Source organism: Bactrocera tryoni, chromosome 1 (assembly GCF_016617805.1).
Source record: "Bactrocera tryoni isolate S06 chromosome 1, CSIRO_BtryS06_freeze2, whole genome shotgun sequence".
NCBI lineage: Eukaryota > Metazoa > Arthropoda > Insecta > Diptera > Tephritidae > Bactrocera > Bactrocera tryoni.
Genome location: NC_052499.1, coordinates 56,098,937 through 56,116,243, shown reverse-complemented (window position 1 = coordinate 56,116,243; position 17,307 = coordinate 56,098,937). Strand labels below are relative to the sequence as shown.

General features: G+C 34.3%; 1 protein-coding gene across 9 annotated transcripts in view; it reads right to left on the bottom strand.

Moving 5' to 3' along the window:
• LOC120771435 (acetylcholinesterase) overlaps window positions 1-17,307 on the bottom strand; it is a 194,363-nt gene that overhangs the window by 37,669 nt on the left and 139,387 nt on the right. For all 9 annotated transcript variants that reach the window (XM_040099475.1, XM_040099484.1, XM_040099444.1 and 6 more), the window contains 2 exons: window positions 15,969-16,132; window positions 13,454-13,617 (listed from right to left, as the gene is read on the bottom strand). In XM_040099475.1, coding sequence (XP_039955409.1) covers window positions 13,454-13,617; window positions 15,969-16,132 — 328 coding nt within the window. The remainder of the gene's footprint in view (window positions 1-13,453; window positions 13,618-15,968; window positions 16,133-17,307) is intronic.

Here is a 17,307-nt window from a genome sequence, read left to right as displayed (position 1 = left end):
CACATTAACTGCACGCGACAGCTAATGCCAAAACAGCTAACCGCACTTATTGAATAAATTGTCGAACAAAAACCAAAAAACAAACAAAAACAACAAATAAGCAAACAAGCCAATAAGCCAATAAGCCAACAATGTCGATTTGTAGCCAGCGGCGGCAACAGATTTATCTATATGACTATATTTTTTGTCACTCTTGTATCCATTATCCGGCGGCTGAGCGCTCGCATGCACAGGTGTAAGCATTTCTTGATATGGTTAGGTTTGTTCATGGGCGAGTTGCCTGCGGCAGAATGGCTAATGTTCCTTTGATATTCATAATTTGATAATTTCATTGTTTGTTCAGCAGTTTTGTTTTACATTCGTTTAAATTGAACAGACACACACCAATACATATTTGGAAAGGTGCTTTTGGTGGCGATTGCAGACAATCCACGCGTCGCAACAGTACGGGTATAAGGAAAAGCAATGCCAATTCAAGTAAACAGAATGGTGAGTGGACAATCAAAGCCGTGAATTAATAGACAAAGAGACGACTGACACGTAACAAAAACGACTGGACATTAATATTTATTTGGCTACACATATTATAAAGCAAATGTGGACACGATGAATATCCATTCGAAATTTTGAGCCATAGGTATCTCTAAATATGTGCTCCATATAGCGAAATAATTTCAATTAACAATTCTAATACAGAAGATATTCATCATAAACACAAATTAAATATATTTATTATCTGGAAAAAGGCAACTTTTCGGCACACCCGTTGTCGATTTGTTTCAGTTGATCGACCAGTTTATGTTTTCACTTTCAAAAAGAGTACCCATCCCTTCTTCCAATTGTCGTAATACTTCTCAAACTTGATTTTTTGGATTGGATTTAGCTCTTTAAGCGATTTTCTATGATTGTCTGAGTATAACGACAGCCCTTTAAGGTTCAAAGAAGATCAAAATAAGATATACATACGTATAAGTACTTTTTCAACAGCCTTTTCTTGACAGATCACGCGTGAGGCGTGTAAAGTTGTTATATTAATTTTGTTCAGTAGTTTCTGGCATTTCACCATGGAGAGACTTACGTCTGAACAACGTTTACAAATCGCTCAATTTTATTACAAAAATTCACGTAAAGAATGTGTTTCGCGCAGCCCACTGAACGTTCTATTCGCACCATCATCACCCGTCTTGAGAGCAGCATTGATTATTGAAGAACGTGGAGAGTTGATTCGGCACCGTTCGCAGCAACTCAGACTGTTGGCGCATTTAACTTTGAGATCTTAAATTGAAATACAGCTTGTGCAAAAACAGAAGCCGCTCAGCCTTCCCAAGCGACATCGGCGCCAGGGATAATGGGATGCCCAACTTATTCCAGTGTGAGAGCGCCTCAAAATAAGCGTTTTTTATAACATTTTCCATTATGGCCAGATCGAACAAAATAAGAATTTTTGGGCATTTTAAATTAAAACACCCAACATTTATTACGATTGCAAAATATTATATATTGGACTTTTAATACATGACGAAACTACTTAAATCGTTTCTTATGATTTTATTGTATATTAAAACAACAGACTTTTGATCTTTCAATACTTAATAAGGTGAAATAAGCCTGTTAGTTCTCAATTAATAAATGTGTTTAATCATTTGTAATTGAAAATTAATTCTATTATGCATTCATGAAATATATTTAAGTTTCGCATTTTCTTTGATTTTCATTGTTTTAAATTTGCATTAGCGATCTTGAACGGGGGCAACAAATTCCTCCGTTCACATATATTTTTGGTATAATTTCGCTCTGGTCGTTCCAGTCATGCCAATAGCATAACGTCAAAACCTACCCAATCCAGTCAACTGTCATAGTTCGGTAGGTGAGCGGTTCTCTCATTTTCAGTGACAGGACCCAACTCTCCTCTCTTTATTTCTGGTTTCGCTCTATGAACACTTGAAAAGTTCCAATAAGACGCGAAGTTTTCAGGCCAAATTTTGTTTAACGATGGCATTTCTGGCTCAATGGGTATGTAAACAAGCCAAATTACCGCATTTGGGACGAAGAGCAACCTGAAGACATTCAAGAGCTGTCATTTCATCTAGAAAAAGGCAACGGTTTGGTGTGGTTTGTGGGCCAGTGGGATCATCGGCCCATATTTCTCCAAAAATGATGCCGGTGAGATCGTAACCGTCAATGACGACCACCTTCGCGCTAACCGATAATTTGATGGCTGAAATTCAATCTCGTAATCTCGGCGACATTTGGTTTCTAAGTTTTTTCTTTAAAAAAGTAGAGAACCTTGAAATGGATCAACCCTCTAGTACATTGAACATATGTAGTCTAATGCATTATTTTTTCAGTTGAAAATTTAGTAATTTTTCTTTAAGGCACTACAAGTTTATATTCATTTTTTGTCAACGATTACTGTATTCCACCTATTTGTCTGACATTAACACCCCGCTAAACTATCGTCTGCGAGTTTCACCACATCAATCAGAAATGGGAAGAATTAACCAAGAGTTTATACCAAAGTTCTTGATTATTTTAATAATTGTATGTATTTATTTTAATTATCGTTTATGATCTTCCGTAGCAACTACATTCCGCAATTGGAAAATCTAGGAAATATAAAGTATGCGTTCCCAAGCATAATTGATCATTAAAATGTATATATTCTAAAACAAAAAGAAAAGACAACAATATTAATAAATATTTACCGGCACAATTTACTGTAAATTACATAAGGAAATTATTACTACTTGGTAGTTTTTTGTAACTATAGCTTTGTAACGCTCGTGGCTGCAGTCGATATTTATCGGTGCTTTTTATAATGTCAATGCTTCTGGTGATCATTCATCATTTTTACGAATAAAATTAATTGATTAACTATTGTGTTGTGAGGCATGCGTTAATTGAGAATTTTTTAACGGAAAATATAGTATTTTCCACATTTGCATGATTTATTTCAATATGATTATTTCTTTAATAGATTCTTTGTATGGCTTTTTTTGAAATTTGTATTTTTTCTACAAAATGTTAAAATATTTAAAAAGGTTAATTGATTCAACCTATATGGCAATATTTTTGTGCGTATTATCGTTGCATGAATTACGGACTGAGGGAAATATATGTACCAGCCTTAACAATACCTCTTTGCGCCTCATATTTTGGATGTTGAACGCACGAAGCATATCGACTTTTTAATTTATTTGTATAAAAATAATTTGTTTTGTATGGGCGGGTTTTACATATATATGTATGTCAAATTAGCGACTCCTTTTTTGGCGATTTCTGATTAAGTACAATTATTTTCATCTAGAAAGAACGCATTAGCGTAAGCCATGATAATTGGCTGTATTGGCATATAGTGTGCAAATTTTAAAAACTCAAAAGCAAAAGTGGCAGTCAAACTGTTTGGTGCTAACTGTAAGGCTATTATATTCAAAATTTTCAAAACTGGCCCTAAGATACTTCCCTGCGGCTCGCTGCTTCAATTTGTTTCAGTTTAGAAAATTCATTCCCTTGTCAATCCTTGCAAGATTTTGAGATTATTTACTAGAAGAGCACAATACTCAATCGGAAAATACAAACCTAATATTTGCATAAAGCTTTCGTGTCATACCTTACCGAAAGCCTGCGCAATGTGAAGGAACGCAGATGAACACAGTTTTCCCTCTTCCAGGGCTATTTCTATTTTGTATGTTATGCTATGAACTAGTTCCATTGTTGAATTCTTGTTTCTGAATGCGAACTTATGCGTTGGATTAATGATATGAAAAGTAGCATAGATTATAAATTTTAACTTTTCAAAAAGTTTTGAGTTGTGTGATAGTAGTGCAATTGGTTTATATAGCAAGACTGTATGAGAATCCTTTCTAAAGGCTTGGAAAATGTATCAGAAGAGTTGATCAATTGAAAAGTTAGATTGAGTTTTACTAAACTTTTGTATTGAAACTCTTTAATACTTCAGTCGTAATTCGATCGAATCTGGTGCTTTCTTTACTTTAAGCTTTGTAATTGCACTTTTAAGTGCACAATTTGAGATTTCTGGAATTGTTGCTTAATCTAGTTTAACATTACTGAGAAAATTTATATACATTGTGACAAAAAAGTACCCGGAAATTGTAAATAAAACAAAAACTATTTAATTATTCATCAATATTATTCCACCAGCTTATGCCAATGATTCTTCCAGTCCTTGAAACAGTTTTCATAAGCATCATATCCTTCACTTCAACGATCTCTCGACCGTCTTTGAAGGCTTTGTGCAACTTCGGGGCTTGTGAGTTTGATAAAATTGAATCACCGTGAGCATTCTCCAACATTCTCAAGGATTCCGCACGCGAAATTTGGTTAGAAATACAAAATTTTAAGCAAATTCTTTTTCAATGTTTTTATCCAAGCCATACTCCTACCAGCTTAGCAAACAACATTTTTTTGAAATATCATTTACTCAGGGAATTTAATTACAATTTCCGTGTCCATTTTTGTCAGTATGTAATTATGAATTTCTTACACATTATTTGCACACCTGAATGTTGCAATCGTAGATAAAACTGTGAACCATAATTATCTATACGCTATTCACTGGCATCATTTGGACCAACAAAATATGGCTTTCGAGATAATAAACTGCAAAAACAGTAGCTGAAAGCGTGAATCCTACTCGAAAACCGATTAGTAGCAACTGAATTTCAATAATGCTACCAAATTAATTGGAGAGATTTAGAGCATCATAAATTGGGGTTTGCATAATTACAAAAACAAAAGGAGGAAAAAATTAACAAAACGCTTGCATACATATGCATGATTGAAACTTAATAATGTTGCTCCACTTTCAAGCGGATTAGCGAAATGCCAAATGCGAGGGCAATACAGTGAGGAGCAAAAAAGTTAATATGGTGATAATTTCGAAATAAAAACAAACTAAAACAACAAATTTTATATGAAGTGTGAGCAACTGAAAAAATTCGAAATTCTATCTGCTCTGCACTTATCGATTAGCCTAGCTAATTTCAGTTTATCGCTAAGCGTTAAAATTATCAAATTTATGCAAAAGTGTGGCAGATTTTAGTTTTTCGATAATTTTCAATGTATGTATATATACAAATATATATATATATATTTCTTTTGAAAACACCTTTTGCTATTCTTAAGCCATTGGATTATGGAGCAGTTTCGCCTGCTTATCGTGCGCCATCATCGCGTTAAATCGATTTAATTAATTATACAGCACATGTGCCTGCATTTGTTATTATTATTTTGAATATTTTGAAGAAATCGAAGAAATCAGCCAAATCGAGAAAGTCAATGTACGAGCAGCGCAGCAAAGACGCGGGGCACAAATTTCGAAGACGATTCGACGACGGCTAACGAGAGAAATTTAAAAATCATTTTGCAACAATATAATTGCATATCGCTTTTTAATTGTGTATCGATTGTTAATCATATTTAAAGCATGAAAGCTCAAACTTTTTGCTCATCGTCTCTGAAATGGTTATGTTCAGTTCGAAAGTGACGCATCGCCTGCGTTAGTGACAAAGACATATTGGTGACCCCAAAATGTATGCTTGAAAGATATGTAAATCGAAGTTTATATGTACATATATACATACAAAATATGCATATGAGCATATCACAATAGTGGAAGATTACTTTTTCTGTCTCGAAAACTGCCGAAAAGGCGAATGTACTATACTGCACGATCGATAAATAAACGCTTATTGATTATGCTCGACAGAACACTATAAAATATATGACACCAATAAAGAACTACACGCGATTATGTATTTACATGTGTATCTAATGTCAAATCGTTGTTTTGCCGCTTTTGTTGCTTCTTTGTTTGGCTTAGCAATAAATATTGTCCCAGCAGGCGACAGCGCTACAGCGCCCAACTGTCTGCGCGATCGCGATGAGATCAAGCACTGTTTTAGCACCGCTATACATACTAACATACTATATGGGTATTCAAAGCACATGCATACTTGTACGATTTTGATACTTAATTTCCATAACGACGACAACTTCGAAATCACTTTTCGTTTTCTTTACTCGAAATGGCACGCTATTTCTTAGAATATCACGTAAAAAGGTAATAGTAACCCTTTTCTGAGAAAAATATTATCCACATGGATGTTGCTTATTTTTGTGACAGTGAACTTTTAGCAAAAATCATTAAGGAAGAGCTCACTTCGGATGTAACCGTATATTTCATACGCTTGGAACTTGGTAGGATCAAAGGCTTGGATATACCTTTAGGTTTTCGACCAAAGGATGGAACTTTTTTATACTACGGATATGAGGTTTGGACCAAGGTCTCATCTAATTCATTTTTATTCATTTTATGCACAAAATACATATTAAAAAACACGCTCCCCAATTTCTTTAAAATAACTAACACATGCTGTCATATGGTATGTGGTAAAAAGTCAACTGTTTCTTCGAAAATCTTTATGCGGGGCTATAAAAAGTATTCATACGGTTATACACATTTTTGCCACAATGATATAATATTATCATCAAAGAAACATTCTCCGCCAATTTCAATAATATATCTCACAGATTTACCGATATTTTCGGCAAAAAGTCGACCATACACAATGAGGATCACATATTCGGTATATGGGGGCTTGAACAGTTGTGTTTGAACTTGAAAAATACAATAAAATTTAATTTTTTTAATTCAAAAAAGGCACTGATCTATCGCTCTCATAGCAGATTTGAATGAAAGCGAAAGAGAGATGGCGGATCTTACTTTTTAAATCGTAATTTTCTGAGCACTTTTACGGCGTTTAGTCTTTAATTTGAGTCGCAATATGAGTGACTAAATATGAGTTAATTCAATTGAAAACGGACACATCGCTCTAAGAAAAACTACTACATCTCTATTGAAAATATTTGCGAATAGAAATAGTATATTTTATTTCAAAATTAGTAGATATTTGCAAGAAAAATCTATCTAACCCAAAATTAACTCAATCGAATGCTGAACCTCTAGTTTTCGAGAAAGATTTGAAAACTACACCAAACGGCAACTATTTAATTTATGCAAATTTCATTCGATTTTATTATTGTAGCTGAATTTAATTTATTTCGCCGGTCGCTGGTTCACTTTTCTACTCCAAGCCATTGGATTATCATTAATAATTCGGATCATAAAAGTAGTTATAGGAGGTTATAAAAGTGGATGCGCGAGCGACAAGTGGAGCGGATGCTGAGCGGTGTTGGCGAGTTGTTTCACGCCGAATGTCATTTCGTTATTTCTTTCTCTAGTTTGTACGTTTTGTCCTTTCGTTTACAGCTGCGCTAGTTTCATGTAACGCATGGCTATGTAAATACATGTATGTTTGTATGTATACTAAAGATGCCTTAGGCCTTTACGTAAAAGGTTAGTGCCTTAGAGCAGTTTTAATTTCGCATACGCATATTTATAAATATTTAACGTTTCTTTTATTGCCTCATTTCTTGCATTCGTCTCTGAATGTTTCAATAATTAATTCACCGAGTTTTATGCTAATACCGTTTTTTATAATCCATTAATGTAAGCATGTGCATATATGTTTATACCTGTATGTGTTGAAATGAGGTCTATTTGATATGCCTTTTAGGCATATCTTTTGAGAATAATGTAATCGAAGAAAGCTAGCGCGTTTTTCAGCGCCAAAGTAATACTAAGAGTAGATCTCATAGACAAACATCCATGCATACGATGCCAGCAGCACGTAGACCTATTCAAAGAGCTTCAAAACGAACTGGTATTTACTGTTATAAAGAATATATTACAATAACAAGTGAAAAAATGAAGCATTAAATTTCTGCTATATAAGGGTTAAAATGTGATTTTTAGTCAAATAATCGCCTTACAAATGTTGGATTCTGAGCAATTTTTGGTCCTGAGACCGTCCACACACCTTTCGTAAGCCCAAATGTTCGATCAAAATGCGATAAATCGATGTTTTGGAGATGTTCAATTCCATGAATGAAGGAATTTCCGGTGATCACCGATTTTGATTGGCCCACATGTTGATCGTCATTTATGTCCTCACGACCACTTTGAAAACGTTGAAACCACTCGTGCACTCTGCTACGGGATAGGCAATCATCGCCATAAACTTGTTTCATCAATTGAAACGTTTCGGTAAAAGTTTTACCAATATTTGAAAATTATTTAATGTTGGCTCTTTGTTCGAAGCGACGAGGGAACAATACAGTGATCAGCACCAAATATGCACAGACGTCGACGATAACCGTGGGCAAGAGCCCATCAGAATCAAGGCCAGTAAGATTCTTTGAAAAAGGGATGTTGAGGGCAGTATTCTGTCACCTCACTAGGTAAGAGTGACATCCTACCGAAATAGCTGGCAGGCTAATACTGTTCTCACCTTCACTAGTTTATAAAGGACAACTTTTACAACGTCCGGAATGTTTTGGCTTGAAACGGAAACCCAGGCAAATAAAATGAATTCACCGCAACAACAAAAAAAGAACCTCAACTGAAATAACTACAACGAGACCGCTTTCCGTAGAAATAGCAGAACACTTACATAGGTCCCCTATTCTCATCATCACTCTAAAACAACCGGACAAAAGTGGACCTCAAGGGGAACTCCGGCCACACAAAGACCAACAGCAAAACAAGGAGAAGGAAAGCCAGAAAGAAAGAGTGGAGTGCCACCACAAAAGGATCTCAAAACTTGCCGAAACAAGAGTTTTTCTTCGGCTCAGTATGAAGTATATTTTTGACTACATTTTAACAATGATATACCAAACAAATATTAAAATTATTGACAAGGGAATTCGGGTATATATTAGTTAACATAAAATTTTCAAATTTGTAAAAAAAAATATTTAGTTTTTGTATTCCTTGTTGCGAATCAGGCTTCAGAAAACCGGCCAGAGATAGACATTCTAAAATTTCACTTTGACTACATTCCTGATAACTTGGACTACGTGCCGCCGAGCCTACTGTTAGCGGGGTATTATCCGCGTATTTAGCTTCGAGGGATATGTGCATGAAGCAGAATCACTGGAGAGAGGTGCAATGAGTTCTTTCACGGATGGGTTGAAGTTCAAGGAGAAAGTTGAGTGAGACTATTCTGTCGTTAGCCCTCAATCAGTTCTTGTTTCAGACAGTCAGACCAATGTAGTGTATATGTGGAAGCCTACGAGGTAGCAGACTAAAGTTCAAGCATCTCGATTGCCATACATTTTATGGACCTGCCGAATCAGCTGGAATAGATATTAGCCGCCTCAATTAATTTGTGGCTTTGAAGATATGTGACGGCATCCAGCAAGTTGAAAGTATATAAAATGTTCGGTTACATCCGAACCCTTATCCCTTTTTTACTTGTTTAATGTAAAGTTTTGCAAAAGGTGGCTCTGATCCCTGCAAATTGCAAAATTATAGACCTGAACTTTTTATTTGTTTTCAGCATAAGTTTTTGTGACTGTTGTCGCCGCAAGCGCATATAAAAGATTGGTATTTTAATTAGGGCTCATCGCTAAGTAAAACTTCCAAAAGCGCCCAAATTCTTAGAAATCAACATCTAAACCACATTATGGTTCATTAAAGACCAATAAATTCCAAAATTGTGATGCTCATGTGACCACAATGCCAAAAAAGACATTTCTTTGCAAATCAGCATGAAACATGAAAGATGAGCAACACCTTATACATAACCACACTTAATATCTTTTTTGCTCCCAACTATAGATTAATGGTTTGATTATACGCATCCCATAAATGTATGTAAATTCGTGAATGTTTGCGGTTTTCAACGCTGCAATAAATAATCAATATTAGTTGCAACACGAGCCCACCGCGCGGCATTAGTCATCGACTCAATCTGAATAGGGGCTTGCGCGTGCCATGCGATAACTGGACATATACGCACACATATGTACATTTATAATTTCACGTATGAATATTGATCAATTGTCTACCCTTTATCAACTTTCTCGAACGCCATTGAGCTCTGAGCTCAGTTAAAACTGAAGTCGCCGCGCTTTGGCAGTCATGAGTCACACGTCCAAGTTTCTGTCGCCAGCAGCAAGCCGCCTAGCACAGCATAAGGCAATTAATCTTGCGTGAGTGATGCCGTTAATTTGCAGCATTTAAATGATTTTTCCTTCTCTTTTGTTTTTGTTTTTTGTTGGCTTTCATTATGCAAATCGTACATACTCGTATGTATTGAAAACGATGCACGATTTATGGCCCGCGCTCAACTCTGAATTCGCATTATTAACATATTGTGATTCTTATTATTGATATTTCATGTTCTTTTTTTATTTTGCTTTTTGGAGAAAAAAATACCTTAACACAGGTGTCACCGAATTGCAATTGCTGTTGTATCAAACCGTCCTCATTTTTGTAACTAATTTTTTATTATTTTTCTAGAAATTTGACAACAAAGGTATGGCAACCGCATCGTTACCATCATTCAGCCAATTTTGAGTGTCTTTATCTCAGCTCCCAGCTTATCGATATTCATGAGCTGCCAGCTGAAGCCTAGAAACTGCGTTTTATTTTTTGTTTTTTTATTCCAAATTTTTGTGGCTTTAGCATGTTTTGGTTGTTTTGCTGCATTCTCATTAGCAATGCAAATTTTCGATAGTAAATTCTCTATGGGACCCCCGAGAGTTAGTAAGCGCTGCGCCGCACAGTCTGTGCATTTTATTTCTTCGAAAATTTCTTTGTTGACTTGTCAGCTTAATTAATTTATTATGGCTTAGAGCAAGCGTGTGCAGTAAATAAACGCACATGCAGCATTAAGTAGCGAGTTTTGTATAGAATTTTAGATTATATTCGAAATTCTAGATTTAATTTGGTTTACATACGAGCGATTTATTTTTTTCATGTATAGTATATTTTCGTTGCTGCTCTTCGGCAAGCATTCATAAAAAATACTTGAAATCTAGGTGGAAGATGGGTGGCAACGCTTGTTCGGCTATAGATTTGAAAAAATATTTGTATATATCTGAGTGTTCCATAATTTATAAAAATTATATTTTTATACTCTCGCAACAATGTTGCTAACGAGAGTATTATAGTTTTGTTCACATAACGGTTGTTTGTAAGTCCTAAAACTAAAAGAGTCAGATATAGGGTTATATATACCAAAGTGATCAGGGCGACGAGTAGAGTCGAAATCCGGATGTCTGTCTGTCCGTCCGTCTGTCCGTCCGTCCGTGCAAGCTGTAACTTGAGTAAAATTGAGATATCATGATGAAACTTGGTACACGTATTCCTTGGCTCCATAAGAAGGTTAAGTTCGAAGATGGGAGAAAAATCGGCCCACTGCCACGCCCACAAAATGGCGGAAACCGAAAACCTATAAAGTGTCATAACTAAGCCATAAATAAAGATATTAAAGTGAAATTTGGCACAAAGCATCGCATTAGGGAGGGACATATTTGGAAGTAATTTTTTTGGAAAAGTGGGCGTGGCCCCGCCCCCTACTAAGTTTTTTGTACATATCTCGGAAACTATTATAGCTATGTCAACCAAACTCTACAGAGTCGTTTTCTTCAGGTATTTCCATATACAGTTCAAAAATGGAAGAAGTCGGATAATAACCACGCCCACCTCCCATACAAAGGTTATGTTCAAAATCACTAAAAGTGCGTTAACCGACTAACAAAAAACGTCAGAAGCACTAAATTTTACGGAAGAAGTGGCAGAAGGAAGCTGCCCCCAGGCTTTTTTTAAAAATTGAAAATGGGCGTGGCGCCGCCCACTTATGGACCAAGAAGCATATCTCAGGAGCTACTAGACCGATTTCAATGAAATTCGGTATATAATGTTTTCTTAACACCCTGATGACATGTACGAAATATGGCTGAAATCGGTTCACAACCACGCCTTCTTCCAATATAAAGCTATTTTGAATTCCATCTGATGCCTTCTTTGTATAATACGAGTATAAACATTAGGAACCAATGATGATAGCGGAATAAAACTTTACTTGTGTAATACCTTATTTGAAAAATATGTAAATGACGGATAATGAAATCTCGATTATCACTTTACCATGCGAGAGTATAAAATGTTCGGTGACACCCGAACTTAGCCCTTTCTTACTTGTTTTAAGTACATTAAATTTTTTTTAATGTGGCAACCCTTTTCGTGGGAATGGATTTTTATATATTTTTGGAATTTTTTTAATTTTTCAGAAATGCGGAAAAAAATTTTTGATAACATAAAAAGAATTGAAAATGCTTCAATGCTTTTTTTTTAATCTGGCAACCCCTTATCTTTAATTTTTCAGAAATGCGGAAAAAACTTTTGATCATATAAAAGGAATTGAAAACTCTCCAAATATGGCAACCCTATTTTATTAATTTCTTGGTAAAAATTATTTTGAGATATTTTAGCACGCACATTTTTCTCTTTTGCGTATTACTGCTACTTTTCAAAAATCATATACAAAAAAAATTCCAATTAATTAACTAAAGTTGGCAATTCTAATTTTGCAATGCATTCGAATATATTTGAAATACCTTTATATTTACGAAACTAAAAAAAAAAAACATTTATATTTACGACTATAATATTTACAAGCGGCAACTCTGTTTATGAATTGTACAAAATATATTCATAGTTTTCAATTTTATAAAAAATTTGTTTTTTTAACAGTGAAATGTGGCAAACTTCACATATGTATTTCCTTAAATTTTAATTTAAATTATGGGTTTCCTTAAATTTTTCAGAATTTTCATCAACTATTTTCATAACGTTGTAAAATGGCAATCTTTTCTCACATATTTATGGATTATACATTTTTTTAATCGTTTTGGTAAATGTCTATGTAGTAATATATGATTTAACTCATAAAAATTAAAAAAAAAAATGTTCGACGAGAAAGATCGAAATTTTTGGTTTGGAAAAAAAAAAGGTTCAAAATTACTCAAACTGTCAAATAAGGCAACAACAAAGTATATCACCTTAAAATACGTAAAGTCAGTAATAATATTAAACTATTGAATTTAAAGGAAGAGAGAACACTTTTCAGATCAGGAACGACTGCTAAAACTCTATTACAACACGCAAGAACTAAATTTTACAGAGAAAATGTTATCGCTAACAACAATATTTTACGATCTCTCAATTTAAAAATCAGTTTACTTAAATACCCATTATTCAAATCGATTTCTATAAATTGAGCAAAAAGTTATACAACTTCAAAATACATACACCCATAGCTCGGAAACCAAGTCTAAAATATGTAAATAGAAACATAATTTGTGGAATTCAGATATAAAAACAAAGGAAAAACTGAATATGAAACCAGTATCTTACAACCAGCCTTTTTTTCAAATGATCTACTGTTATTACTGGTTCTGTTACGAATGAAACCAAATTTTATAAGATTTTCAAAATAAAAAATCAAAATTGTAATGAAACCTTAACACAGTCAACAATTTTACTAAAATAATAATATTTATATAAATATTCGCTACTTACATCCCCATTTTCGGACTTCGCGCAAATACTCATTCCAGAATGCGCAACGTCCTTCCAGTGGACCACGTTGCAGCTTCTCCTCTTTGTCATCGGTTGAAAAGACATAATACACGGGATCTTTCTTTGTAAAATTTGGCCATTCTTCGCCATCTGCGGCGGGATTGCTGTAAAGCAGAATTTGCATTAAAATTAGCAAAGGTTACTATAACAAAATAATATACATATATTAATACTATACATATGTATATGTATATTATAATATATGTATATATTTTTTAATATACATATGTATTTATATTGGCGAAGAATCTTTGCTCAAAGTAAAAAGCAAGTTCTTTTCTTGGTCTCCATTATTCACGATTCGCTTGATACAAATTTTGTATTGTTTTATATTCTTTGATAGCCTATCCCTAAACACTTATCTAAAGCCATTCTTCAAACCTTTAAAAAAGAAATTTTAATATTTTATTTTAGTTTTAAAAATATATCGTAGCTTCCCTTTGAAAATGAAATGAAACTAATATAAATTTTTTTTGGATTATCACCTTAAAAAACTTTGATCTACAGATGATTTTTTTTACATACGGGGAAGCATCAAAAGCCGGAGTGCAGAACTTGAATCCGCTAAACCCAAGCTACTTGTAACACCAGACTCGCCCACGGAACCACCTGATGAAGTATTGATTTAAAAGCCCATTGAGCGAAATACGCTTCATTCCTGTCATATCTGCTCTCACTGGTAATGATATGCAGCGAACATAAATAAAATGTATGAATGTATATAGTATTTTAATATTTTTTATTTCCTCTCTTGCATTTTAAATGTTTTGGAAAATAAAGTTATGAAATTTTTTAAAGAATCCGAAAATTTGAAGAAAAAAAAAACTAAATAGTTCAATCAACATAGGATGACATGGCTACAATTCACGTGAGAGCACTCCTTTTGCGTATTTATGCATCTGTTCCCAGTTCCGTTTAAGCGTGGTGTATTTGTCTTCCTCTTCATGGTGTATTGGCATCACCCATCCACTGAGAATGCGCTTTAAACGAAAGCTGCGCAAGTTGAAATCAACATATTCTTACTATAAAAAGCTGCTATTAGAAAGCATCGTGACTATAAATATAAAGCTTTTCAAGCTTTTCACATCAAAATGAAGCTTTGGTTCAAAGTTAGATAAACTTAACGAAAGCCGTGCATACCACCAAAAAAGCTGTCTTTAAAAAGCTTTCGTCTTTCATACCAGAGAACGTATATGCGGAGCAGAGAACGTATATCAGAGAACGTATGTGACAGAAAAGGCAGAGAGCGTTTGTAATAATACGTTCTCTGCATTAGGTTTGTTAGAAAACCGAAAAGTATTATATCGTCACCTGAAACGTAAAATAACGTAAGAATATTTTCGGAAATTTATAAAGGAAAGAAAGAAACACGTTATAAAATAGAACACGAGTGAAACAAAATTTAAATATTGGTTGAAACTGGGTTATGGGTCCACATATTTGGTACCTAGCGGCTTGAACAGTTTTTATTCCGTTATATTAAATACTTTTTTATTTGTGTATTGGAAAGTGAAAAATTGTGCTATATGGGTTGTTGTCCGATTTCGCCTATTTTAACACTGTGGCATGGAGATATAAAAGGAATTGTGCGTACTAAATTTCGTTGAAATCGGTCTGTTTTTTATCTTACATATTTAACATATTCGTTTGGTAAATATTTTTTGAATGTGTATTTCCTTAGCGTTTTCAAATAAATACTTCTTAAACTTAAGAATGTACCACTTTATATAAAATAATCGTAGGAATAATAAATCAATTGCTCTACTTAAGCTTGCCCATTGCACACACATACATACATGCGCAAATATAATGCAATGATATGCATTGACAAGTTCACTTAAGAAACGTTAGCTGAACTGCAATCAAACTCAAGCGCAGAAGCGATGCTGTGATGTGTGTTCGATTCGTTGGTTGAAGAAAATATGAAATTACGAAGAATATATCAAAGTAAATGTATAAACGGCAGGTATGTAGTTATGGAAAATAAATTTTAAAAATTACTTTTGAAATAATAGAAATTTAATATAAACAAAATTCAATTAACTCAACTTATTTGCGCTTTAAAGTATGCTACAAAAATAAATAAAAGCACTTGCTTTAAAAAAATTAACTCTGCTGCCCACCGAGGCGTATGAGCAACACAACACAAAAAACCAAGCAAATTCTTATAAGCATACAAACACATATAAATTGTCTGCTACGATTCCGCTTGAGGAGTTTACAGTCGAAAACTGTTGCAATTAAAATTGCACTTCAAATCCACTTGCGTCGGCAAATATACTTTCGAGTGCCGGCCACTCTACACTTTTTATTGCACGCCAAAGCCGTATTAATGCTCATAAAGCAACCACCGCCAGTGTATGTGTGTGTGTGTGTTTGTCTTACTTTTCGAATGCTGTATTGCTATATTATTAACACATTGAAAGTTTCATCAGCAGCGAACGCCAGTACTTACCCAGTTTTAGCAAATTCAATAACGGCATTCAGCATCCGCTTGCCCAGCTCTCGTTCGACTTGCCGATACTGTAGCGATGTATTCAATGGCTGACCGAAGAAGTACTCGATCTCATCGCCGTGCAGTACGCCCATCCACTCACCCCACAGGGAGGTGCTAGTGCGCTGAAAGCAGATAAGTAATATAAATCCATTGTAGTATTGTGGGTTTTTATTGAGAAAGAATAAGAATTATTTTAAAATTGAAGATGATAAGTAATTTTTGTATATATTTTCTGAAAACTCTTAAAGCTAGCGAATAAAATCAATATATTTATTCACATTTATACAATTTTCGTCCAACTTTATGTATAGCCGCAGCTCACACACATTTTGCACATACGTTTTTTAGCTTACATATACATACATATGCCCTAAATAAAAACATTTGTAACTATTTCTATCCTCACCAGTTAACTTTGTACTTGATTTTGCACTTAAGACCTAAATTATTTGTTCGCTGTTTACCTGTCCATCTAAATTTATCAACCCTCTCCAGCAACACATTTCGCTCAATGACAGTCTCACTCAGACTTTCGAACTTCCCTTCATCATTCCATCGATTGTATTTACCTAATTTCTAATTTCTGCGCTATTTTACTTTTGTTTACGTCTTACTCACACATACATATATTCTATTTAGGAAATTGCTCTACAAAATTGTCGACGATTCATATGTGAATTTGAATTTTGGAGGATGCAGTTTGGTTTTTTCGTGGCTGCTTTTTGGCAAATAAGTACTGATGATTTTATATATAAATCGAATAACCGTACTCATGGACTAATTATTTTATATACTGTATATTGAGATATTAGAAATTTCTTTCATTTGAATTCATATTTTTGTACCTTGAACGGGATGTATTAAGTTTGTCACGAAGTATGTAACACCCAGAAGGAAGCGTCGGAGACTCTATAAAGTATATACATGTATAAATGATAAGTATTTTGAGTTGAGTCTATTTAGCCATGTCTGTTTATCTGTCTGTCTATCTGTCTATCCGTCTGTCCGTCCATCTGTCTGTCTGTATATATACGAACTAGTCCCTCAGTTTTTAAGATATGGTTTTGAAATTTTGTAAACGTCATTTTCTCTTCAAGAAGCAGCTCATTTGTCGGAACTGCCGATATCGGACCACTATAACATATAGCTGCTATACAAATTGAACGAACGGAATCTAGTGCTGGTAGATTATTTTCTACGAAAACAATGTAATCTCCGAAGAAATTGTTCAGATCGGTTAACTATGGCATATAGCTTCCATCAAACTGGATACATAGTTACTAAAAGAAATGCACCT